Source organism: Ixodes scapularis, unplaced genomic scaffold (assembly GCF_016920785.2).
Source record: "Ixodes scapularis isolate PalLabHiFi unplaced genomic scaffold, ASM1692078v2 PGA_scaffold4__175_contigs__length_147842914, whole genome shotgun sequence".
Lineage (NCBI taxonomy): Eukaryota > Metazoa > Arthropoda > Arachnida > Ixodida > Ixodidae > Ixodes > Ixodes scapularis.
Window position 1 is genome coordinate 73,919,042 of NW_024609879.1, and position 24,567 is coordinate 73,943,608.

Here is a 24,567-nt window from a genome sequence, read left to right on the forward strand (position 1 = left end):
GCACAGAAGGATGCCAACAGCTGTACCCTTTATGACTTGCACCAGCTAGCCTAGTGCGACGAACATTGTCATCTTCGCACTCAATGTTGCCGTCACGCCCGAGACACGCCTTCCCGAACTGGCTCAAGAAATCTGTTGCCATTCTCGCAGATCCAAACACAGGTTTGCAGCCTGGGTTCCTAGGAACTCTGGGGTTCCCCGGTATACCTCAAGGGTTTCCCGAGCTCGCAAACTTCCTCAACCATCTCCATTCCTAAGTAATGTGTTTTTGTAGCATTAGCTACATTGGCCGAGGTTGAGCAGTTTCGCGTGGCTCCCAAGAGCCGTGCTGCGCAAGCATGAGGAGCAGCGACGTCACACGGCGCACAACTGGCGCGCCGGAGACGCCGCCGCCGCAGGCTCCGCCGCTGCCGTGCGCGCCTCGCCGGTCTGCGCATTCTAGAGGAGTGACGTCATAGTCGTGGCAGACGCACTGGCGCCACCGCATGCCCAGCTGTGTGCCTCCGTTGCGCAGTAGCCAAGTCTGACGCGGCACCGAAGCCGCTTGATAGCACATAAGCTTGCGCTACGTATATCCTGGAATAGCCGAGCTAAGCCACCACAATGTTTTACAGATTAAACTCTATCTTAGCAGATCTGAGCCATCCCCTGATGCATAGCTATCAGCCAAACAGTCTCTGGAAGGTGAGCGAATCACACTGTCTTTATTAAGCTTCATGGTATGACCTTGTACTTAAGACATACGCTGCATGGTATGAGGGAGAGAAGGGAAGGGTAGATATAGGGTCAGAAAGGTGGTTAAATGAGAAGAAGCTAAATGAAATCGTAGAGCTTCATTTCCTGAACGTGATCAAGAAGTGAATTTAGTTAGCCTTTCGGTGCTGTGGAATGCCACTAAGGCGGATCCGTTCCTGTGTGTCATGGCTTTGGTTGAGAGTTTGTGCATTATTGTTCACAGGTCTGTGGGCTCTTGTGCCGCTTCATTACATCGGTGCCAAAACCAGAAGTGGCTCCTCAAAATCAAAAAGTTTGAGAACTCCTGCACCGGATCATTAATAGCTGTTCGAACCAGTAAACAGACTGATACCTAATGCCGGAGTTCAATTTATATGAAAAGAGAGGGAAAGCGGAGTCACACTCACTGCAGCTGCATTGAGGCTGTTGGCGATGTTCTGCGCCACGTCATGCAGGTCCATTCCCGGCGGGATGCTGGCCGCAGGGATCTGCATCATGAGCGTCTGGCCGTCCGCCATCTGCACTAGGAAGGCCTGCATGGGGGGCTTGCGCGGCTGCGGCGGCTGCTGTCTCCGTGGACGGCCCCGCTTGCGGCGTGGTGTGCCCGCACTGCCCGTGTTCTCTGTAGAAGAGAGACAGCTCTCGAAAGGAACCTCGCCCAAATTCAAGCATCAAACGACACACTGTAAGTACAGACCATCGCTCCTCAAACCAGGTTCAAACTCCCAATTTTCCCGACTGCCCCTCCCCCAAAGTATGCATTTCTCCAGTTTAGACACTATTTCAAGAGATATGTGCCATCCATTGATACGTAACTATGGGAAAGACTCCCTGGTGTATACATTATTGTTTACAAGGCCTGTAGGGTTCTGCACCGCTTTACTGCATTAATGCCGAGACTAGAGAGTGTTCCTTGACTGCCGTTCAGCGCAGATAATTGTTCCTCGAGATACCCAGTAAAAATACCCATTGGTTCCCATTGGAATTTTAATTGGTACCAATAGGAATAGAAAAAATCCCAATTGGAACAGATGAAATCCAATCAGCTTTGTCATGACTATTGGCCATTCCAATTGGAGTTGAGCTTTCCATTTCAAAGTGCAAGTCAGTCTGCTTCTTTTGTAGGAAACGTAGGACGCTGTGCCCTGATTGGCTCCGATTGGAAGGATAGTAGGTAGACCTTAAAGCAAGCTGCCTTTAGGTCTACCCAATATACCTCAATCAGAGCCAATCAGAGCCAATCAGAGCTCGGCATTCTGATGTCACCACAACCCCTGCAAAAGAAGCAGACGAACTAGCGCTTTGCATTGGAACCTAATCCACCAACTGGTCATTCCAATTGGAATGCATTTTCCAAATGGTCATCCCAATGGGTATTGTAGTTTCCAATTGGTATCTGATTACCGACTAAGTATAACTTCGTTACAATAGATCTGATTACAGCAGGCATTCGATTATAAGATAGAAATTTGTGAAATTTGGTTGGTCTTCCTATTTATGCCATTGAGCCAACTTTGTTTATTACGGATTGTGTTGTAGCGTACACTCAGATGTAATGAACTATATTAGAAAGTTTGTAAGTAGTTCGCCATTCCACTCTAGCAGACTCTACAGCAGCCTTTACAGCAGCCTTATTTTGAACATTACACAAGTTTGGTTCAGTAGCAGTGGCATTCATTCTGTGAACTGCCCTCACTGCTCTTGGCACTTCGCAAGGCTCGTACGACCAAAACAGTGCAGTGATGACAATCGGTACAGCTCAATAAAAAAAGGTGTTTTTTTTATTGAGCTGTACTAATTATCATTATTGCACTGTTTCAATCTTTAAAATCTATTACCTTTCAAACATCAGAAGTTTCAATAAACCATTTCTTTTCTAATATCCATTCCCACTTCACCATGTCTCATTTGTTAGAATGGACTCCACTCATAATCCACGCCAAAGTCTGTAGTAAGAGTTGGGGATGCCGCAAACCACCCTAGGTTCGAATTCGAAAAGTTTCGATATTTTCGAGCCGAACAAAGGTTTGAATTCGAAAGATTTCAATATTTTCGACCGTACAGAGGTTTGAATTCGAAAAATTCGCAACTTTCAAAAACCGTGGAGTTTCGAATTCAAAAAGTTTGAAGCTTTCACGGTTTCCAAAAACGCGGGTTCGATTATTTCGAATATTCTTTTTACTTGAGGTTCAAGAAATTCGAAGATTTCGAACTTTCCTAACTTGAAATTCAAGAGATTTGAATGTTTCGAATTTCTTTGAATCTGAAATTAGAAAAGTTCGGATGTTTTGAACTCTTATAGACATAAAGTTCGATAAAACCGAAGATTTTGAATTTCTTTCTACATAAAGTTTGAAAAGTTTGAAGGTTTTGTTTCTCTTTTAGGGCTAAATTAAAAAAAAAAAAAAAAAAACTTCGAAGGTTTTAAATTTTTTTCAGGTCCAAGTGCGCAAAGTTCGAAGTCTGGTTTTCATGTTCCGCCACAGTTTCAGTTTCAAATAACGTTTTCATGCCTCATTGGTTTTCACGAAATCAGGTTTAGAAAAGTTTGGACGTGATATTTAGACCACGCAGAGTTGGTCAGGCAATTAAATGAGATGACGGGTGTCCCAGATGTGCTGGAATATTTGCCAGTGCAGAGGATGTGTGACCATAGATCAGTAATTGTGACCGCCAGCCCGGGGGGGTCATTAACGTGCATCACGAAGAAGTCATCACACAAACGCACTATTTAACGGTACTTATCCAGTCCGAAACGGCCAGGGGAATGCTGGTGGTTGAGGCTCCGAAAAACCTTGAAGCGATCTGGCAAACTGCCTCCCTACCCCCTTGCACGCTGGTGGTAATCCGATCAAATGCCGCCCGAGTGACGCTGTAGTTTGTAGATGATGCAAAATCCTGAGAGTGAGAATTAAATTTGAAAAAAAAAAGTGTAAGAAGACAGGAAAAAGGGGACAGGACAACGTCTCAAACTCAACTCAGCTGAGTTTGCGACGCTGTCCTGTCCCCTTTTTTCTTTCTTCTTACATTATTTCTTTCAAATTTTATTCCCAGTCTCGGGATTTTGCACCATGATCAACATACACCAGCTTGCCTGCACCTTGACAATTTTTTAGTTAGTAACTGCTTCGGAGGTTTATTTTCCGGGACGGAAGGAACGCCGAGCAAAAAGCACAGAAGCCGACACAACTTGAGGTCGAGGAGCGTTCTACCATACCAGTGGCATTGGAAGAGGAAAAACAGGAAAGAAGGGGAGGGGGGGGGGGGGGGGGGGGCGGGGGCGCCATTCCCTCCCTCCCCTCCCCCTCCCCCTCCCCCCCTCCCCTCCCTCCCTCCCTCCCTCCCTCCCTCCCTCCCTCCCCTCCCTTCTCCCCTCCTCCCCCCCCCCCCCCCCCCCCCCCCGGATATTTCGGACTGTTAAAGAAAAAAAATGACCGCATCTCCACGTGGTGAATGATGTTGATTGGGGCGAAGCTCTGGTGGCGCTGATGATACTGATTTTATTGCTCATAGGTAGTGCTGAGTTCCGGGTTGCGTTTCGACTTCATTATTACTGCTTTATGGTCGGAGAAACGCAGAGCCAGTGGTTCTTCTAGCGGATCAGCTTGGATCCGCTAGAAGCCGTGGGAACGCATCTCCACCGCTTAAGTCAACGATCCATGTCAGAAAGAGAATGTGTGGTATGGATCGTGGTTATATACGCATTTGACAACAGCGCCCTCTCGCCTATAAACGTTGAGCCAATGCATGCAAAGTTTAACGTGATTATATACGCATTTGACCGCAGCGCCCTCTCCTGTATAGACGTTGAGTGGCTACATGCAACGTTTTATCCATGACAGAAATCCCAGCTCTTGAGTTACTACCACATCTCAGAGCCCCCCTACTCGTCCCGCAGTCGTGGCCGAGTGGTTAAGGCGATGGAATAGAAATCCATTAGGGTCTCCCCGCACAGGTTCGAATCCTGTCGACTGCGCAAACATTTTTTTCTTTTTATGTGAGCACGGACGCCGGACGGACGGACAGACGGACAAGGCTAGACCCTAAGGAGCTTCGCCCCTAATACGGGAAAGAGGGCATGGTCGAGCTTATTTTAATCTGAAATTATTTATGCATATGTATAGCTACTGTCCCTCTTCACTGCATAAAAGATAGCGTAGATGGTCATTGTTAGAAACTCGTTGTCAGAAGGCACTAGTCGTCACATGCTCGGTGGTTCGGAAATTCAAAGTTATGCCTTCTCGACCTAAATAACTGTGCCATTGGTAAAAAATAATAAATAAATAAACATAACAATAAATGCAAAAATTAAAAGCTGGAGAGGAAAAAAAAAAAACTATCAAGAACCCGTCGGAAGTGTTGTATTCTTGCATATTCAGGGGCCCAGAACAACGAAACAAGTTTCTCCTACCAAAATGTGTACAGGCAAAAAGAAACACGTCCCAAAAACGTAAAAATTAAAAAAAAAAATTAATTTTTTTTTTTATAAGGTGCTGAACGAACAATTTTAGAATCTTTCCCCATTAGTTAATTTATTCCTCAACGTGAAAAAACAATAAATACATTATTTTGTATTCTACAGATGGTAATGATATGTATTGTCTGTGGTGTTAATTTAAATGCGATACCTCAAACAATTTAGACGAAAAAAATTACCAAGTTTAGGGCATAATTGCATGTAGATACATGTTTGGACATTTCTTCGAAACTCACCTTGAATAACAATAATCACATCTTAAGACGACACTTACATAGGCTATACATAGGTCATTCTCAAAACGTTTAATATCTCTACCATAAATAGCTTCGGCTATAGAGCGCTTCAAATATGGCACAAACGACAATTGTCGAAAACCCGTCGTCCTTCCTCGCTCCTTCGGGAATCTATTTTTTTAAAACCAAGCATGCCAGATGATTCAAATAAATGGCATTGTCTTTCGCAAGGAATGCAGCACCGCATGTAAAAATGCGAAAAAAAAATCATGAATGTACCTTACTGCTTCAAACCAAATGAAACCGCCCGCCGGTCTTTCTAAGTTCAACAAACTTTTAACTTTTACCCTAAAAATTCGAAGTCCGTCAAACTTTTGACTTTTCAGGAATCGAAAGTTCAGCAATTTTCGAATTTTTTTAGATTAATAAGTTTGAAAGTTCGAAAATTATTGAATTTCTTAGCGTAGGAAGTTCGGAAGCTCGAAAAGCTTCAAACTTTTAGTGCAAGAAATTCGAAAGTTAGAAAATCATCGAATTTTTTAGTCAATCAAGTTTGAAAGTTCGACAAGCGTCGAATTTTGCAGCGTAATAAATTCGAAACTTCGAAAAGCGTCAAACTTCTTAGTTTAACAAGTTCGAAAATTCGACTTCAGTCGAATTTCTCGATATGGAAAGTTCGAAAATTTGAAATATTTCGAACCGCTTGATTCGATCATCGAACCTTCCGTTCAAAAAAAGTTTGCGGCATTTCTAGTAAGAGTATCTGTGTTTTGCACATTCATTTTACAGCAGACCCAAATCTTCATCACTATCAAGGTCTGTTATAATGAGTTTATTAGTGATTCCAATTTGGTTACATTTTTCCAATTGGTTATCCCAAACGGAATGAGTTCCCATTCGGCATCTGTTTGGAGATCCCAATTGGAATGGTAGTGTCCAATTAGTATGTGATGTACCAATTGGCCATTTCATTGAGTATTTAATCATTTCAATATCGATTAAAATAAATAACTTCCAAATGGTAAATAATTCCATTGGAATTAACCCCTATCATTACACATTCAAATTAATAGCACTAGCACATACCTTTCTTTTTTTCTTTATCTCGAAATGAGGACAACTCGAGGATAAATTGAAAATGTCAGTATCTTTTTTCTTGTTCAGTATTGCGCAAATTTTGCGGTGCGCCCCACCGTCATCATTGCACCCTTCCGCGCCGCACGTTTTCAAGTCCGAATAATTTTTTAGTGTGCAACCTTGTGTCTAGATGGCGCTACATGACGAGGGTGTGTTGCTGCTAGAAAGCCTGTCCACAGCAACGTTGTCACGTGGCACCCTCTAGATAGAAGGCGACAAACAAATTATTTACACCCAAAACTCAAAACACACGGCATGGCACATGCAAGGCCGCCTCTGCCGAGTGCACGCAATGTGCATACTTTTGTTTTCTTTTATTTTGCTTACGCTGTTGACTGAGTATGCACCCCACTGCTCCAAGAGGAGCTTTTAGAGCGCAGCTCATAGGCGCCCGTTTCCGGCTTGAGCGGCGTCGCCGTCGGCATAACCGCGCGGTGCATTATGGGTAAATTTTTCCAAAGGAACCCGCGGTCTTCCCGAAGGAACCCGAGGTCGTCCCGAAGGAACCCGAGGTCCTTCGGGAGCACCTCGGGTTTCTTCGGTAGGACCTCGAGAGGATCTCGGGTTCCTTTGGGAGTTGCATGCAACAGGTTGCATGCAACTGACATGCAACGAGTTGTATGCAACATGTTGCATGCAATCCAGGTTGCATGCAACCTGGTGACGTCATCGGCATCCGCATCATCATCATTACTGATGACGTCATCAGTGACATCACTGATGACGTCATCCGCATCGTCATCATCACTGATGACGTCATCCGCATCGTCATCATCACTGATGACGTCATTGGCGTCCGCATCGTCATCATCACTGATGACGTCATCAGTGACGTCACTGATGACGTCATCGGATCGTCATCGTCAAGGTCATGTGACCCCCCCGAGGTCACATAAACCCCCCCCCTTCAGTACCCTTCCCTCCTCCTCCTCAAGAGCTGCGCTCTAATTCGGCGTTACAGGGAGTTGTAAACGGCTTTCATTTTTTTCTTTTTTTTCTTTTTCAACACTCCGTTCGGGCAGTACAAGCACTCATCTCCTTTTTTTGCATGTATGTCAGTGCCTTTGAAAGGATGTGCATGAATAAAAGTATATATATACATTTAAATAAAAAGTGCTTTCATGGGCAGTCACAACTTTTTTTATGCTGTCTTCGCATCTGTTAAATCGGCGTGCCAATCTTCGTCGGATTCAAGATTCCCAATCTTGCTCGATCCAAGTCCCAAATTGTTCCGCCTTGGAGCAGTGATATGCGGGCGAGGAAACGTGATCTGCGACTCTATCCGTGACGCCAAAGTCTAAACGAAATCAGTAGAGCCGCACGGAAAAACGCGCCCCCCCTTTTTGTGCCGGACAGATGCGAAAAAGGGCTCAGTCGGCTCAATTGTGCACCTCTACCGATCCTCGCTCCTCGCTGCACCGCGCGCCTCCAGTTGTCGCATGCCGATAGTGACGCCGCTTTTGTTGTGCTGCTATGGTAGTGCTGCTGCGGCTGCCGCGCCCGCTCCTACAAGAGCAACGCGCAGCCACCAAGAGCCTCCTCCAAACGAGATGTGGAGACACAAGTTACCGCCCGACTTAGAAAAGGCCAAACTTACACGGTCGGCGAACGCCTCTCATCCGTTTCGTGATCGGGGGTCAATGTTGATGGTTTAGCGATTGTTGCGATTAGCATTTTGATGAGTCAGTTAAGTTTGTTGTGTGGAAGTTTGGACAGCGTGAAATCAGTCTGCAGCAAGGAGCGCCTGGTGTCTTGGCTGTGGATGACGAATTTTGCCAGTGGCGGTACTGGCAAAACAATTGCTAGCCTGGTGTCTTTAAATTGCATCATGTAGTGGTGAGTACACAAACGCGTACCAATACAACTTTCATTTAGAAAAAAAGAAAGTGGCGATTGAGCTTAAGATACATAGATTGTGCACTGCGAGCTTTTGCCCCTCGTACCCCGAGCTGCAATGCGCCAGCAGACTCAGCCACCGTTCCCCCTTCTGACAACCCAATTGTCAACGTACTAAACCTTGTTTCTCACATAGCTCATACTATACTTGGCATTATGCTTTTTCCTAAAACACCTAGAATGTTGCGCACGAACGTCAATATGCAATAGCGCAAACTCGGTTTGGCACTTTGTTATAAAGGCGTTTGGCTGTTCAAACCCAAAAAGAGAGCACCATATTTAGTCAGAGGCTTCGGTGCGTGACAACTATTTGACACAAAAATAGAATCACAATACTGTGGCGTGGGGACAACCCAGAAGTTCAAGGGTCTCAAACCTCTCCATCCAAAGGGACGTTAGCCCTCCTCACCGAGAGCTGAGGAGCCCCTCCCATTCCCGGCATTGTTGTAGAAGAGTACCTCACAATCCTTGAGACAATATGCGCATACCAGGGAATGTTTAGCACACAGTTATGCATCACCGAATCGTGGAAATCTTTCAAAACACTGCTCAAATTGAAAAAAAAAAAAAAAAAACGCTTCGCACGGAGATAGAGACGGTCAAGAAAGCCTGGGAGCTAAGTGAGCCCCAGAGGGCATTCTGGAGCATCCTGGGGCTTCCAGTCTGAAAACCAAAGCCCTATAGCAAAGGTCTCAAAAACACGCGACCCGCAAGCCGCGTGCAGCTCGCGACTCTCTGGGATGCGGCCCTCAAGTCTCCCGTGGATTCCAGCCCCCGTTCCCATGCCTCGAGCGCCATTAACATTAGTTCTATATTGTCGAATCATTTTCGCTCGAAAAAGAACTCTGCACATATAACATGTTCACACATTTTGTACAATTCTGTTTTCTTTTGGACGCAATACTACTTCGCCTTAATATTTGCTTCTCGGCCCTTTCTCATGTAAATCAACCGGAACGGGAATACCATTACTGGGTATACAAGTGCGAGCTCTTTGCTCAGGGAGGCACCTCGGCTGCACAAACTCTCGCTCAGTAGAAGCAACTGCCGAAGATAGAGCAATGAGCTCTGGCTTCTAGCTGACAGAAATACATTTAAAATATGAAGATATCTTTTTATGCCTGTTGAGCATAGTGATTTGTGCAATAGGCCAAGGATGGTGTGCTTGTTCTCGATCTATTCAAAACTGCCAGTACCTTCGTGTTTTAAATCTTCTTGTAACATCAGGCGTGGGCCCAGAGTAGTGATATATGCAAATGAAAGCAAGTGATGGCAAAACAGTGAGCTTACAAAAAGTAGAAAGCACAAGGTTCCTTCTCTAAAAAAATCTCTGGGATGTTACTGGGACAGTTGACGTTTGCAGCGTGAAACAACACTGCTGTTTGTTCCTATTTTTTGTCCCAAAATTAGGGGTGTGCGAATACCGAATAGTAGTTTTCGAATCGAATACCGAATCGAATCAAGAAAAAAAATCTGCATATCGTATCAAATATCGAATAGTGATTTTATTTGTAGGAATTTTCCAAAATGTGCTGCGAATGAGAATATTATATGTGTAGAGTATGCGCCTGATGCAGAATATGCATCTAGTACAGAACAAAAGCTAAAACGTAAAAAAGTGCTGGTGAAAAAACAAAAAGCACTTGCTGTTGGACGTTGGGTAATAAAGATCCAATTTTATGGCGCTGACATAATCTATCTATCCTAAACGTCACAAAAAAAGACAAAGTTACAGCCACGTGTGCCTTTTTTTCTCATTAAAGGAGGACCAGCAGAAATATTCTTCCGCCTGGCGGAAAGTCCTCCTCGCCCTCTTTCTTCCCTTTATTGTAGCACGACGAGGCAAGGGGAAAGGTCCCCTTTTGCGCCGGCTTCTTCTGAGAGGATAAGCCGAGGAAATCCCCTTTCTGAGCGACGGACGATGGGTGCGGCGGCAGCGACCTCGTGACTTACGGGTATCTTCAGTTTCTATCATGTAATCTGCTTCATTTTTTGGCTCTCGCCAAGCCTAGCACCTCGGGTGTAGGTTTCACGGAGCTGCAAGGCTGCGCCCTCGCAGTCACCGAATTTCAGCTGTCGAAGGTGTTTAGTTTAGCCCGTGGCAAAGTAAACGCATACTTGGGAGCTGCGATGCATCCCCGCACCCATTGAAGGAACGTTTCATAGATATTTTCGGTTGATCAAGGAGCTCAAAACGCATGCGCGAGGTGTGGTGACTTGAATGTGTAAGGATGACTTACATCTTCACAAAACATTCCACCTTCAAAAAAACGGCTTATCACGCTCAAACCTGCCTCAGATTGGGATCGAAGGAAAAGAAAACGATATACCGGGGCGCGGGCATCTTGTAGAAGGTCTCTGTTTTCTAGCAGCGAGCACACATTATTGTGTGCGTATCTCACACTACATGATGGCCAACGAATGTAGATGACATTTATTACGCATCCCAACAACCACATGAGGTGAGAAGGTAGCAATGGTGTGTGTCGATACTAAGAAGTTTTAGTGGATCGTCTTTAGCTCTTGGATAACCGTACCCTACAACAATATATACGCTATAACCTTTCTGAGAGCATTCTTTATTGAGTGCGGCTATCGAAGCGTGTCGTGTTATAATTCAACGTTGCTCAAATCGGTGCTATAGCACATGCTACCCCTTTAAAGTAGTTTTGAAGCATTCAAAAATAAAAAAAAATAAAAAATGTAGCCGATCTTTTTTTGACATGAAACGCGTTTGTAATTTGTCATTGCAAAGACATATTAGGTATACTGCCACACAGTTAGCACAGACAAACTATCGCCGGTCTTTCTAATTTTGTTTTCTTAAAAGTGAATGATGTTTAGAAAACTGATATGGAACTATCCAGCCTAAGTGGCAGAGCTCAGTGCTAGAAAATACCTGTTGCTGGCAGAAATAGTAAAAAACGCCGATGTCGCGTTCGGGCTAACAGTGCCACGTAATGCACGCATACCGCTACAAGATCATCGCAAGCATAATATGGCAATGGATTTATTGCACAATTTGTTTTAATAGATGAAAGGTTTCAAGGAATCGTCGCAGCGCCTTGATTATCACAGCTGACAACGAGTCACACTTATTAACGGCTTTGGCTTGCTTTATCAAGTCGCCGAAAGCAGTCAGCTCCGCGGTTTCAGAAAAATTGTGGTTCAGGCTTGGTAGGAGATTGCTACGGTTACACTCGTATGCTTTTCCAGCCCCAGCCCCCCCCCCCCCCCCCCCCCCCCCCCCCATCTCGCATACGCTTCTTGCTCAACTAAACAGGGGAATCTGACTTGTCGCTCATCTTGGCCTTTAGCGGGACTGTTAACAAATTCTGAAACAGACAAAGCAAACGTGATGTAATTAACTCAGAATTATAGGGTGTGCGCAATATTTACAGAGTTCGAGGTTCCCTAGAGTCATCTTTTGTATTCAAGTCCGCCTCCCCTCACCACTGCTTCCTTTCCTCCAAATAAACAACGTAGATTATTTTATGAACCACCCGTAATAGAGTGTACTCGCAAAATGTCTATTTGGCGTAAGAAAGGCCTAGTTTAAATGTTTGAGCAATGAACTGGTCTTCTTACTGTGCGTGAAACAGCTAGCACGAACGCAATATTGACATTTTTACGCAAGGCCCATGCAGAATTTAGTGTATAAGAACAAATTGATGCCATGTAAGTTGGTGCCCAATGGAAGCACTCTTTACCGAATTGCTTGTATAAAAATAACAACCTTTCAACCATAAAAACAAAACAATATAACACCACTTTTTTGGGGGGCCACCAAATTTACTGATTCACTCCGTTAGCGTTGATTGTGCAGCGGTATGCGTACATTACGCGACACTGATAGCGCAAACACGACATCGGCGCTTTTTGCTATTTTCCCCAGCAATGTATCGACTCGCACTAAAATCTACCGCTTAGGTTGGATACTCGCATTAACAGTTTCCTAAACATCATTCACTTCTAAGAAGAAAAAAAAGTGGGAAACACCGGCGATAGTTTGTTTGTGCTAACTGCGTGGCGTAGGGTACCTAAAAGTTTTTTACAATGTTAAATACAATTCTGTGTCACGTTAAAAAAAATTGTCTGCTTTTGCTTTAGTTTCTTTGAGATACCACAAATACTTCGAAGTGGCGGCCCGTGCTATGGTACCAATACAAGCAACGTTGAACCATAACACGACACGCTAGACTCGCCAAAAAGGGTTTTAATATTGTCTTTTCCGCTCCATAGCCGCACTCGATGAAGAATGTAAACAGCGAGTCTAGCTTACATTTCGTTGTGGGGTACGGACCGTACGGTTATCTAAGTGGCTAAAAGCGACCCACTAAAACTTTCTAAAATTGACATCCACCCTTGATGTCCTCTCACGTCACGTGGTTGTTGGGAATGTGTAAATATGAATTTCATACAATTTTGCTGGCCATCATGTTCTGCGAGTTAGGCACACAACAGGGCATTTTAGTAAATCGTTTTCAAAGGCCCGCTGCCACTTCAGGCGCGCGCTTCAGAGAATGCATCGAAGTGGCAGCGCGAGCTCCCGCTAAATATAGCGTGGCCTGAAAACATAGTCTGCTAAAGTTCTCCAATAATTTGTGCTCGCTGCTAGAAAACAGAGACCTTCTATACTTCGTTTCAGCTTCGGTCCGAGCGCGGCCGATGTTATGATTCAAAGGGCCAATCAAACAGCAAAGGAGGCACAACGTCATGGCGTGCTCTCTGCAGTTGATAGGACCAGCCGCTATTCGCCGTCTCTCTGTGCGTGCTCCTCTGCCGGCTAGTCCTATCAAGCGCAGAGAGCACGCCATGACGTTGCGCTCTTTACGCTGTTTGATTGGCCCTTTTGCTCGTAACATCGGCCGCGCTCGGACCGAAGCTGAAACGAAGTATAAAAGGTGCCCGCGCCTGGTACATCGTTTTCTTTTCCATCGATCCTAGTTTGAGGCAGGTTTGAGCGTGATAAGCCGTTTTTTTTTTGACGATGGAATGTTTTGTGAAGATGTAAGTCATACTTACATATTCAAGTCACCACATCTCGCGCATGTGTTTTGAGCCCCTTGATCAACCGAAAATATCTATGAAACGTTCCTTCAATGGGTGCGGTTATGAATCGCAGCTCTCAAGTATGCGTCTACTTTGCCACGGGCTAAACCAAAGACCTTCGACAGCTGAAATTCGGTGATTGCGCGGGCGCAGCCTTGCAGCCCCGTAAAACCTACACCCGAGGGGCTAGGCTTGGTGAGCGCCAAAAAATGGGGCAGATTACGCGATAGGAGCTGAAGCTACCTGTAAGTCACGAGGTCGCTGCTGCCGCACCCATTGCCCGTCGCTCAGAAAGGGGATTTCCTCGGCTTATCCTCTCAGAAGAAGCCGGCGCAAAAGGGGACCTTTCCCCTTGCCTCGTCGTGCTACAATAAAAGGAAGAAAGAGGGCGAGGAGGACTTTCCGCCAGGCGGAAGAATATTTCTGCTGGTCCTCCTTTAAAAGCACAACCTAACACCGCAACTTTTTTTAAAAATATTTGTATATATCAGAAAAGAGGCATTTTGCGATATTTGGTCTCCCTTTTAAGGAAGAAAAAGGGCACCCGGGATTTCATTTCACATAAATAAACAGATAAGTGTTAAATCTGAGTAAACAGGCTAAAAAATTTAATCTGAAGTAAGAAAAAAAAAGTGTGGTTAGGTGGCGCAAGTCACCGTTCAACTGCCGCTATTCATTCATTTTTCCGTCTATCTACTATCTATCCAGTTTTAGAGAGCCTTGATTTAAAAGAAGGAGCAAGCGAAACTGAAATTACGGAGACGGCTCCTGCGCAGATTGGTCGTAAGTGTGCATGTGTTGTGTTGTCGCGTGGAAAGAAGGCAAGCAAACAGAAGAGCGACGACGCCTGCCCTGCCTGCCCGATCCCGATCGACGCTTTCGTCTTTCCGTCACCTTCTCGCAGTTCGTAATTGAAATGCGGCTATCTGACGGTTGGAAACCCTCTCAAATCTAGGCACACTATTTATCTGTTCCGTTTCGTTTAGAATCAAAATTTGTGGCTTGCGGTTCGTAAAAGAACGACAACGATAACTCGGCTTGTTTCATCGGCATGGTTATTGTGGTTTTCTTTCTGTGATCGTGCAGCCACCGATTTCTGTGAGTGCGGCAAGTGTGTTCTACATTGGCGCTTCAATTTGAAACGAGAGGCTTTACTCGTGAAAAGAATTAGCCATGGCACGAAATTCCGGCCTTCCAAAAATTCCTCTCTGGAAGCGGCGCACAAACGGGATGTCTTGATTGTGATTCAAGGGTAGATTGTGTCACGATCATGAGTAAATCTGCGTGCTATAAAGTTTGTGGCGTTCGTTACTTTTCTTTTTTCTAAACTGTCCATTAGATTTTTGCACAATGGTAGGACCAAGAGGTGTTTCTCGCACGGTCTGTCTAATATCATGACGCTTACATCGGCAGAAAAAAAAAAGCTTTTTTGTCAGCTCCGCACCAACCGCGCGTCTTTGGCCGAATATATTGAATATTCGAGTGACCGAATACTAAAAATTCGATTCACGAATCGAATTATTCGGGAACTTTCTATTCGATTCGAATTCGTATATTCGAGTATTCGCACACCCTTACTAAAAATAGCAGAACATTGCCCCGAAAGGACGAGCGCCAACAGAGAGAGGGGCCTCTTTTTTGGCCCTCGTCCTTTTGGAGGTGAGCAATCTAGCCCCCACACTTCAATGAGTTTGAGACCCCTGCCCTATAGCATAACCCCCCCCCCCCCCCCCCCCAAAAAAACAAAAAACATTGCCAATCTTGACCACTCACTCCAGAAGGGATCCAAGCTGTCGGAGGCCTGCTGTTTCTTGGGCGGCCTGCCACGAGCCTTCTTCCACGGCGGAATGTCCGGCAGCACCTCTTCCGGCTCTTCCTCCTCCTCCTCGAGGGCTTCTTCGTCGCTCTCGTCTTGGAGCTTCAGGTTCGTCTCGTAGTCTGGGCGCAGAAAAAACGTGCGTCATTCTCGACTTGCCTGAAGCAGGTTCAAGTCTTGCGCTTAAGCGCGGTCAACCACGTTGAAACTGGTACATGCACTTGCAGCTGTTTAAGACCACGTATTTCAAAACCTCTTAAAATCTCCAACGAGACAACACACTTCTGTATATTTCCTTTTTTTTTTGTCGCTCGAAAAACTTTTGGCGACGTTAGGGAGTTTTAAAATAGTGTACGCAAAGAATAGCGTCGTCGCCACTGCACATGCACTGAAAGCTGACCCCATCTTGCACTTCACATGCGCTATTTTTCGAAAATTACATGCATACGCAAAGAGTCTTTGCGCTCCTCCAAGGAGGATTCATGATCAGAAGTTGGCTAAAGCCAAGACGAGCACAGTTAAAGGATGGCGGCTCCCAGGACCACAGCTGCGGCCGCTTTGGCGGTGTCATGAAGGCGACGTCGACAGCATGCTTGCAACTGTGATTTTCAGGATTGGACGGCACTGCACTCGGTTTGGTAAATCAAGCAAGGTGCGCAAAGATCACCGGAAACTTGATGCTTGCAACGCACAAACATTTCTTGGCGAAAGTACGATGTGCGAAGGTCAGTGCACGAGACCTCTCTTGCTGAGGCGACGCAAGCGGACACGACCGGTCGACCACGCGTCGCATTCTCATGTTTAAACAAATCTAAAATGTTACTCTGGACCAAAAAACTTATCTTTCTCAAGTTACAGCATCTCGTGTGTGAAATAAAAATTGTGACTGTATCTTGATGGCATTGCAAGCACGAGATGCTTGGGATTTTGTGTCGCGATCGAGAAACGCTATTCTAAAACTCGCTAGCATAGCGTGCGCTAACGCAAGCGCTAAATTTAGCGCTAGCGTGAGCTAAAATTGCATACGTTGTTCTAAAACTCCCTGTTATGAAGAACCATTTTTCGCAAGTAGTATGCACATCTGATCTTGCGAATACCGCAAAACTTTCGCTCTAGTGAAATGCAGTTCCTGGGTCACCTCATAGATGCCGTTGGCACACGCTGTCGTAGTAAGAGACTGCGAAAACTCTGCCGTAAGCAAATGCGAGTGTACGGATGAGCCTCGTCACACTCAGCCGCAGATCTGCAAATGAGCCTCAAAATACAAGCTTTGCCCAGGCACCCACCTTTCATGCTCTTGGCTTTCCGCCTCTGCCTGCAACTCCTGCGCACCAGCGCTCCGTCTGAAAAACAGAGAAACCGCACTCAATATACTCGGCCGTCTGCTTGGGGGAGTCGGTGGCCGAGCGTGTTGGTGCAACGTTGCTCGGACGGCATGAAGCAAAAGCTTGTGCTGGGAAACCCAGGGATCGCTCTCGGGTTCAATATAAGCCCCCGGCATTTTTAAATCTGGACAAGCACTTTAGCCGTCCGTGACCGTGCTACAGCCGCTGAGCGACGGACGTTGAATATTTCGGGTCGGCAGTTGCACCTTAAGGGCTATACAGTTTGTCCGTGGCATCGAACTAGCGTCGCCGCATGTCAAGGTGCAGATCGACCTCTCTCTCTATAAATAAGTAGAGTCAATTTAGATGTTTGTGAGCACACAAAATATAAACTTATGATGATGATGATGATGAGTTACAACATCCAATTTAATTCTTTTTGCTGATAACATATGCCTCATGCAGACACAAAAAAATGTAAAAAAGGGTCTTAAGTCTAGTACATCCAAACGCATTCTGTCCGGGTCATCTGCATAGCGTGTGATCTCGTCTGGCTCAACAGCGACGTGTATATTGATTAAAAAGGTGCTTACCTTTCGTGCTTATAGTTACTCTGTATAGGGTTTGTCCCAATTAATTTGGCGGAATATGGCCTTCATAGGAGAAATCTTGAGATGCTACAGTGCTTCAAAACACAATCAAACATTGTTTTAATGAAATTGAAGGGGCGCCGAAATTTTTTCGTTACAACCATTGTCTCGTTATAGCCATATTTAACCGTGACCGCAGTCATCGCACACCTACTGGTAAGCCAATGCCGACATGAACACTTGAGTGGCCGAAGTGCTATGGCCTGAATAATGTCGACGGTGCTTGCAGATTCGGCATGTGGCAAAAAATTTGCATTTACAGCAATGTCGCCATGTTATTTTCACTTCGGAATGAAAACAGGTCGTCATATCCAATAAAGCATTCATTTACTTTCGTTAAAACGTGTTTCTAAATAGTACATGGAGTTCTACGGGAGGTTTCAAGCGGAATCGCAGCTCTTTCGTTATAGCCGCTACTTCATTAAAATAAGGTTTGACTGTAGTCCGCAGCAAAGCACCACAGAAACACGGCTCCGTTGTCCCATAAATCAGATTATGCTGTATGGAGGTTATAACTAGGGTTTTGTGTTTTCAAGGTTTATGTTTCTTCAAATACAGGGGGGGTGCTTTCAGGGTTTATTTTTTCACACAGATTAGGTGTTTTTCGGTATCACATTTTGGTGTTCAATTAAAAGTATGGGTTTGCTGGGACCTACCCTATTAACCAGAATATACATAGAATTGTTTTTTTTTGTAAATGCTCTTGAAAACTTTTACCTTCGTCTCGCATACCAGTCTTTGGAAAAAAACAAAAGTGACAACTATGGGTGCCTGATGCCGCCAATTTTTATTTCCTTGAGCTACTCCTATTTTTCGGACTGCCATGGTCACTGCTGCTCCCTGAGCAAGAATGAGCGGAAGCAAACGCTAGTCTAAGAAAGCTTTCAAGTGAAAAGACGGCAATCTGACACCCACTGGCCGCTTGCAACGACTGCCGCTTCACACCGGCGTAGAAGTCGCTCCCGGACAAAGTGGTGCGCAAGACATACCGCAAGCGCAGCATCGGCAACGCGATTGACAGCACACAAGACGAAGCGTAGCAAAACAAGGACAGCGATAAGCACTCGTCAACTGACGAAAGTTGTGAAGAATCGGAGCGTGCAAATGTAAAGCAGTGCAAAGAATATAAATGTTCAGTGATTTCTCGTCGGGCTGTATTAGTTGGAATTTTTTTCCTAGGAAAGGTTGTTTTTCTCGTTAGGAAAAATTTATAGAAAATTGATAGACAATTGGGTTGCAAACCTGAAATGCTCTAGCATCACAAACGTTTAGCGATACTCCGAGTTTCCAGACGTCTACGGTCACGGCACTCTTTATCAGACAGTTTAATGTGTACCACGTGCACGCTTGATAGTTGTTCCTAGAATAAAGCGATACTACCGCTAATCGGGACAATAAACATGGCAATCTTCCAGAGCCTTCCATACTTTTGAGCTCCTCTCCCTCGGTGGGCACGGGTGGTCGAGAAGCTCCTTGCCCTCCCCTCAGGTCACGCAACTACCCCGTTAACCGATCCGCACCGAGCACCCAACTCCTCTCGCACCCGTCCACCAATCAGCATCGAGCCTCGCGGCCACGCTTTTATCCGGGCTTCACAAAATGCCGAACACCTAGCTAAGGAATGTTTCGTGTTGAAAGAAACGAGATAAGATGTGTGGTTCCGAAGCAAGACGAGAGCTCACAGACACCTCCCTGCAGGCTGTGTTCAGAGTTAAAACAAAATAAACCTGTAAATAAAAATTTTCTTGCCACATAGCTTGGTTTGTTTTCATATCTGCGAACAGCTCCTATTCGGGGCTTTTTGGTTTTTCTCCCATTTTGATAAAACTGGCTCGGGGGTTAATTTTGGGGGTTTAGAGGTATTCGCCAAAAACAAGGAACCCTAGTTACGATTTAGTGGCTGAATATGGTGGGACGCCCACCCACCTTCGGTGACGATTTCAACCGTTCCCACTCCCAGCTTGTTGAGGCTCTGCTCTTCCTCCTCTTCAACTTCCTCCGGTTCTTCGACTGCGGGAGCGGGCGCTGGCTCCGGTTCGGCCGGTGGGTCCTGGACCACCTTTCTGTTCCGCAAGAATAAAAAAATAAAAAAAAATGCATCAATACAGTGACGTCTCGTCGTCGCTACAAACCACGGTAATATATGATTAGCCCGCTATATAGGCAAAGTTTTGGGCAACGAACTGGGTAAACACTTGCACCTTTTGTCTCATATTATGAGCAGCTCACATTATGGACGTTTTGCTGTTTTTTTTAGAAAGCAGAAAAAAATAGGTATCAATGTTTGTTTTTTTTTTATTTCTAATATTGAGTGTGTGCCATCGATCACCAACGACTGATTATATTTGGTGGTTGTGTCTAAAAGATAGAGAGTGGCACGTGACCAGGGAGAAGAGAGTGAGCAAGACTCAAACCGGCAAGTTCTTGATCGGCGGTTTTCAGGCAGAAAGAAACGAATTTCAAGCCAAAAATTGTGTTCTGTGTAGTTTGGCTCTCATATGCCATGTACAAATAAAAACTTTGGTAAGCATAAATACCCTGTCAGTGTCCCTTTAAAAGAGCCTAGTAAAATAAGCAATTTGCTCCTTTTGAGCCAATGAGTGCAATGAACAACGAAGGTAATGTCTGAAACCTATTTTATTTTAAAGTAATTGAAAATTGCAAAAATGTTATTTTCAAAGGGCTAACAAAAGTTTCTTAAATTTTTATTAAATTTAAAAAGATACATTCTAAACAAACCTTGATAGTTGCATTCCACATAACCTAAAGCATATGCATGAAAAATATTGTTGTGATGGGACAAAATTAGGAACAAAAATTATTGTGCACAAACTGTGAAGGTGCTTCAAAATTACACAAAGACGAGAACGCGTTCCAATATTACCATAGATGTGTAGCGGCACACTTTCGCGGCGGGAGAAAGAATTTCTTGTTATTACTTTTTCGTGAGAAAATGAAGCTACAAAAGATTGCGATGGAGAGGAGATGGCTAGGGCTACTTCTCTACATAAATGTGATGGTGGGCGACGTCATTCAGGCTACACGAAAATTGATAAAATATGTGGCGTTCTGGGTTGCTCGGAGTTCTACAAATGCGTATTTGACCAATTTTGTGATTATAGCCAGTCCTTATCGTTTTCGTATATAAAATATGAAGATTTTAAGTTAATAAAAAAACATAAAACTCATTATTTCTACAAAATATTGCCGTTTTTCAACCCGCATCTCTTCTTAACAGCGCCCTTAAATTACGTGATTGTAATCGAGGACTCTCTCATTCGAGGCCCTCGGACGTTACCTGGGCCTTCCCCTGCGCTTCTTGGGCTTCTCGGGCTCCCTGATTGGGTAGGCTACCACCTGTCCCGTGCTGGGGTCCTGTTGCAGCACGCACTTCTGGCCATTCACTACGATCAGGGAATTCTGGGAGAGCTGGATCGGGTTCGTCACGTCAATCACCACCACGTCCTGGCCCCCCTGCCCCGGCGGCGGAGGCTCCTGGCCCACGCCGTTGCCAGACTGGCTCTCCTCTTCGAGCCGCTGACGCTCGTCGGGATCCACTGCAGCAGGAGACGAACGACTCGCGCTTTGCAAGCGGCTTAGAGCGAATCTGATAATCTAGAGGGAAAGGTTCCAAGTATTTCGGCCCTTTCTGGAAAGCGTCGTACAATGTACAAAATATATAAAGCCGACGAGCGCTCGAACGACCTCGACTCGTCGCAGCGAAACGAGCACACCTACTAGCCCGTCGTTTGCCTTCTTTCTCCGCCCTGCTCTTTCAGGCTTCGTAAATTCAAAAATTTGGTGGAAAGATTTCCGTTTCAAATTCATGTTCGGAAAACGATGGTCAATTCGCACCACCAATATTCAGAGATGAGCCAATCTATACTTTATTCTTACTATAGAATTTAGGAAAAGTGTATTCCTCTTTCAGTTACTGACAAGGCGTGAAATGCAGGGAGGGGCTTTAGTTGTTTAGTTGTACCGCATGCAGCACGAGCTTCCCATCTTTAAGAACGCTTCTGACCCTCGTGCGCCTTCAGTGTGCGTGCAGCCAGAGCATTGCAGAAGGCGTGGGGCACGTGCTAGAGGCCGGGCGTTTCAAAGACACTTCCTGCCATTTTCAATCTGTCAGTGACGATACGGAGCGCAAGTTCGTCTGCTTCTTGCACAGGGGTTGCGAGGATGTCAAGACGCCGAGCACTAATTGGCTGATTGAAAAAAATAGTAGGTAGACCTCAAGGCCTCTAACATTGAGGTCTACCCACTATCCTTTTTAACCAAAGCCAATCAGAACTCGGCGTCCTTCTTATGTCACCGCAAGAAGCAGACGACTTGCTCTCCGCATAGGGATTTACCCAATCGAAGCTGCTATTTAGTACCTAGGACACTTATTGCTCTTTCTTTTCTGAAGCTGTGTTCTGAAAAGGGGATGAAAACCAACTTTAGAGTTGGTTTTCATCCCCTCTCGAAATTTGTGGAAGGAGTTCAGCCAATCGTCGATTCCACTTCTTTGAGAACAAACCTCGAAAGAAATTATATGAAAAAGATAATTCGGAATATAATGAAATAACATCGGGCTCTACCCCAAAAGCCAAGGAGCCCAGTTACGTCACGATGGGCTTTCTCAATTACAAGCTTTTCTCGGATCTCACATTATGGAGTCGTTGGGGGTTCATGTTACACAAAAGAAAACGTCAGGTTGAAACCAGTACTTCTGTAAAAACGGACGGACAGGCACAGCTTCTGGAGCGAGACCAACAACGGACGTAGTTTCGTTAAACCAAAGGGCCATTCAATCGGGTCGTAAGCTTACCTGCAGCTTCCTCCAGAAGAGACGCATCAGCGGAACATCCGGCGTCTGTTCCGTCAATTTCAGATCCACTTCCTCCGTGCACTCCCTCCACTGGATTACCGGCATTGCTCGGACCAACGTCCTCGTCTTCGTCGCCTCCGAGGAGAGCCCTTTGGATCACGTCGGTCACATCGTGGTCGATGTTTTGTACAGGCTCCACGCATGGTTCGTCCTCGTGAGTGATGGCAGCGTGCGGACGTCCTTCCACGTCTTCGGCGGTCAGGGTGACGTGGATCACTCGGTGTTCTATCTGCTCCGGTGGTTGCATCGGGTCTGAGGATCTGACCACGACGGTGGATGGCACGCCGGATCCCGCCTCTTCGCTTCCGCTCAGGAGGTTGGAAAAATCCATCTCAGTCATGTTTGCTGCACGTCAAACGTTGGCGAGAATTGTCAGAAATGCTGGAGTCCAAAAGCTGGTTTGCACATTTGCATACGAGCACGGTCGAAAGCGTTGCATTCCTCGTAAATGTTTATGACTAGAGAACACACTACTGACACATTGGCACCATCTATCGGGAAGCATCAAAACCATGTACCGCTAGACTGAAGATTTTTAGGATTTGCAAGGTCAAACGTACACACTATCTATGACAAATGGTTGCTTATAACTTTGTCATAATCATTTCGAGCTAATGGTCAATGAGTGATGTATCGAAAATTAGAATATATATACACGGTGTTCCAGGGTTACTTCCTAACGGTTACAAAGAACGCGCTTAGGAGAACCGTAACGCAGATGCGTTAACTGTCCTCAAGGAGTAAAAGTAGAGCGATCTTCAAACTTGATGCCGCTGCTCGGTTACCCAAATACTGATCTACCGTCCCCTACTCGAGGCCAAGTTGGTCACTGCAGTGGCTGGAAAGTCTTCCCCACACTGGGTTGTGAAAGGGGAGTCAAAACTCCACCACATAGCTCGACCTTCCGTTACGAGAAAGGGCTAGGAGCCAGCCATACGATGCATTCCGCGTTAAAAGACGACGTACGTGCAATGTGGATGTCGTCTGGTGTGGCCACGGGAGCCGCCGTCTGCTCGCTTGGAACCGTTCCTTCCACGCAGTCGGTGTCGGCGTCCGCAGAGACGTCATCCGCCGGCCCCGCGTCGATCGTTGTCTCCGGCTGCTGGGAGGTATTGGCTGGGACGTCATCTGCCGGCCCTGCGTCGATTGCCGTCTGCTCCTCGACCGAAGGCAGCATCACCGTCGAAGCGGCCTCGATGATCTCTTCCTCGGTGGGCCCACCGCCGTCCACGGATGCCACCGCAAGGATGGTGTTGGAATTGATCTGCACCAGCGTCCCTACAGGGATGATGGACAAACGAGTAAAGCGACAGCCAAAGGAACTCGAAGACTAAGGGCCAGTTCGCACATTAGCATCTGGCTGCACTCGCACGTGTTGCGTTTTCTTGTAACCACCCGGCATGCTGGTGCGATGAATAGCCTTTTCAATCGGCATATATTTTTTTATAAGCTTTTATGCATTATTTTTTGCTGTAAACTTGCAATGCTATAAGCAACTATTTCTCGTACTGCATAGATTTAATATCACAGATACTGCAAAATAGTCTAGGTGTACGCAGTTCCAGCGCTGCCTGCTAGACGGTGCCGGTGTCTTCGCTCGTAAGCAGTTACGAGGAAATGCTGCACACCTGAGCATTCAAGTGCAAGTGTGTCAACCAGTCTTTAAGGTGCAAGCAGGTTTTGTGTGTCTTGAATCTGTTTTCCGAAACTCTCTAGGGGAACGCCGAAAAAGATTTTAACTAAAATATTTTCGGAGTATGTGCCCGACAAACGTGGGGCCAATGGCGTTTGCCGGAGGAGTAGCAGGAATAGACTTGGACCGCACGGGGATCTTGGAATGTGATAGAGTTGGCGGTTGCGTGACATCTACAATGCAATGTGCCCTTGCCGGATGATAAGCAGGGTCCCGTGTTTTCTGTATGCACACCAACAGGCCCTCAAAAGTGACCCCCTGGCCGGTTTTCTCAAAATCAGGAAAGACCGGAAAACTCCACATTGGAGCCGTCCTCAAATATTAAAAAGTCAAGCTTCGCGGAGAGAGATCTTTATGGTCATAAAAGTTCCGCTGAAAAGTACAAGCAAATGCGACTGTTGCCGTCGTCGCATCGTCCCGACTCTTGACCGCTGAAGCTCACGCGAACCGTTAAGCGGGGGTACGACCTGCGGCAGAACAGAAACAGATATCCGTTCCACCTCCGCCACCGCGTCGCCAGCAGGATCGCGGATGGCAACAACGCGACACTTCTACGACATCATTGAGTGGAAATCGAGGGACCACATTTGAGGACGCGGTAAATGTACCGGTCGGAGGAGACGCTTTCCAGGCGCCATGGGTAGAACCGACGTAACGACGAAAGGTTCCGTCATGAC

The 24,567-nt window shown here is 45.8% G+C and overlaps 1 protein-coding gene across 1 annotated transcript in view; it reads right to left on the reverse strand.

Moving 5' to 3' along the window:
- Nucleotides 1-24,567, reverse strand: part of LOC8024701 (microtubule-associated protein 4) — a 72,545-nt gene that overhangs the window by 38,631 nt on the left and 9,347 nt on the right. Inside the window, exons 3-9 of the mRNA XM_040210232.3 lie at nucleotides 23,164-23,475; nucleotides 22,138-22,542; nucleotides 20,623-20,881; nucleotides 19,251-19,387; nucleotides 16,636-16,692; nucleotides 15,307-15,471; nucleotides 1,143-1,357 (exon numbers count right to left, since the gene is read on the reverse strand). Coding sequence (XP_040066166.2) covers nucleotides 1,143-1,357; nucleotides 15,307-15,471; nucleotides 16,636-16,692; nucleotides 19,251-19,387; nucleotides 20,623-20,881; nucleotides 22,138-22,542; nucleotides 23,164-23,475 — 1,550 coding nt within the window. The remainder of the gene's footprint in view (nucleotides 1-1,142; nucleotides 1,358-15,306; nucleotides 15,472-16,635; nucleotides 16,693-19,250; nucleotides 19,388-20,622; nucleotides 20,882-22,137; nucleotides 22,543-23,163; nucleotides 23,476-24,567) is intronic.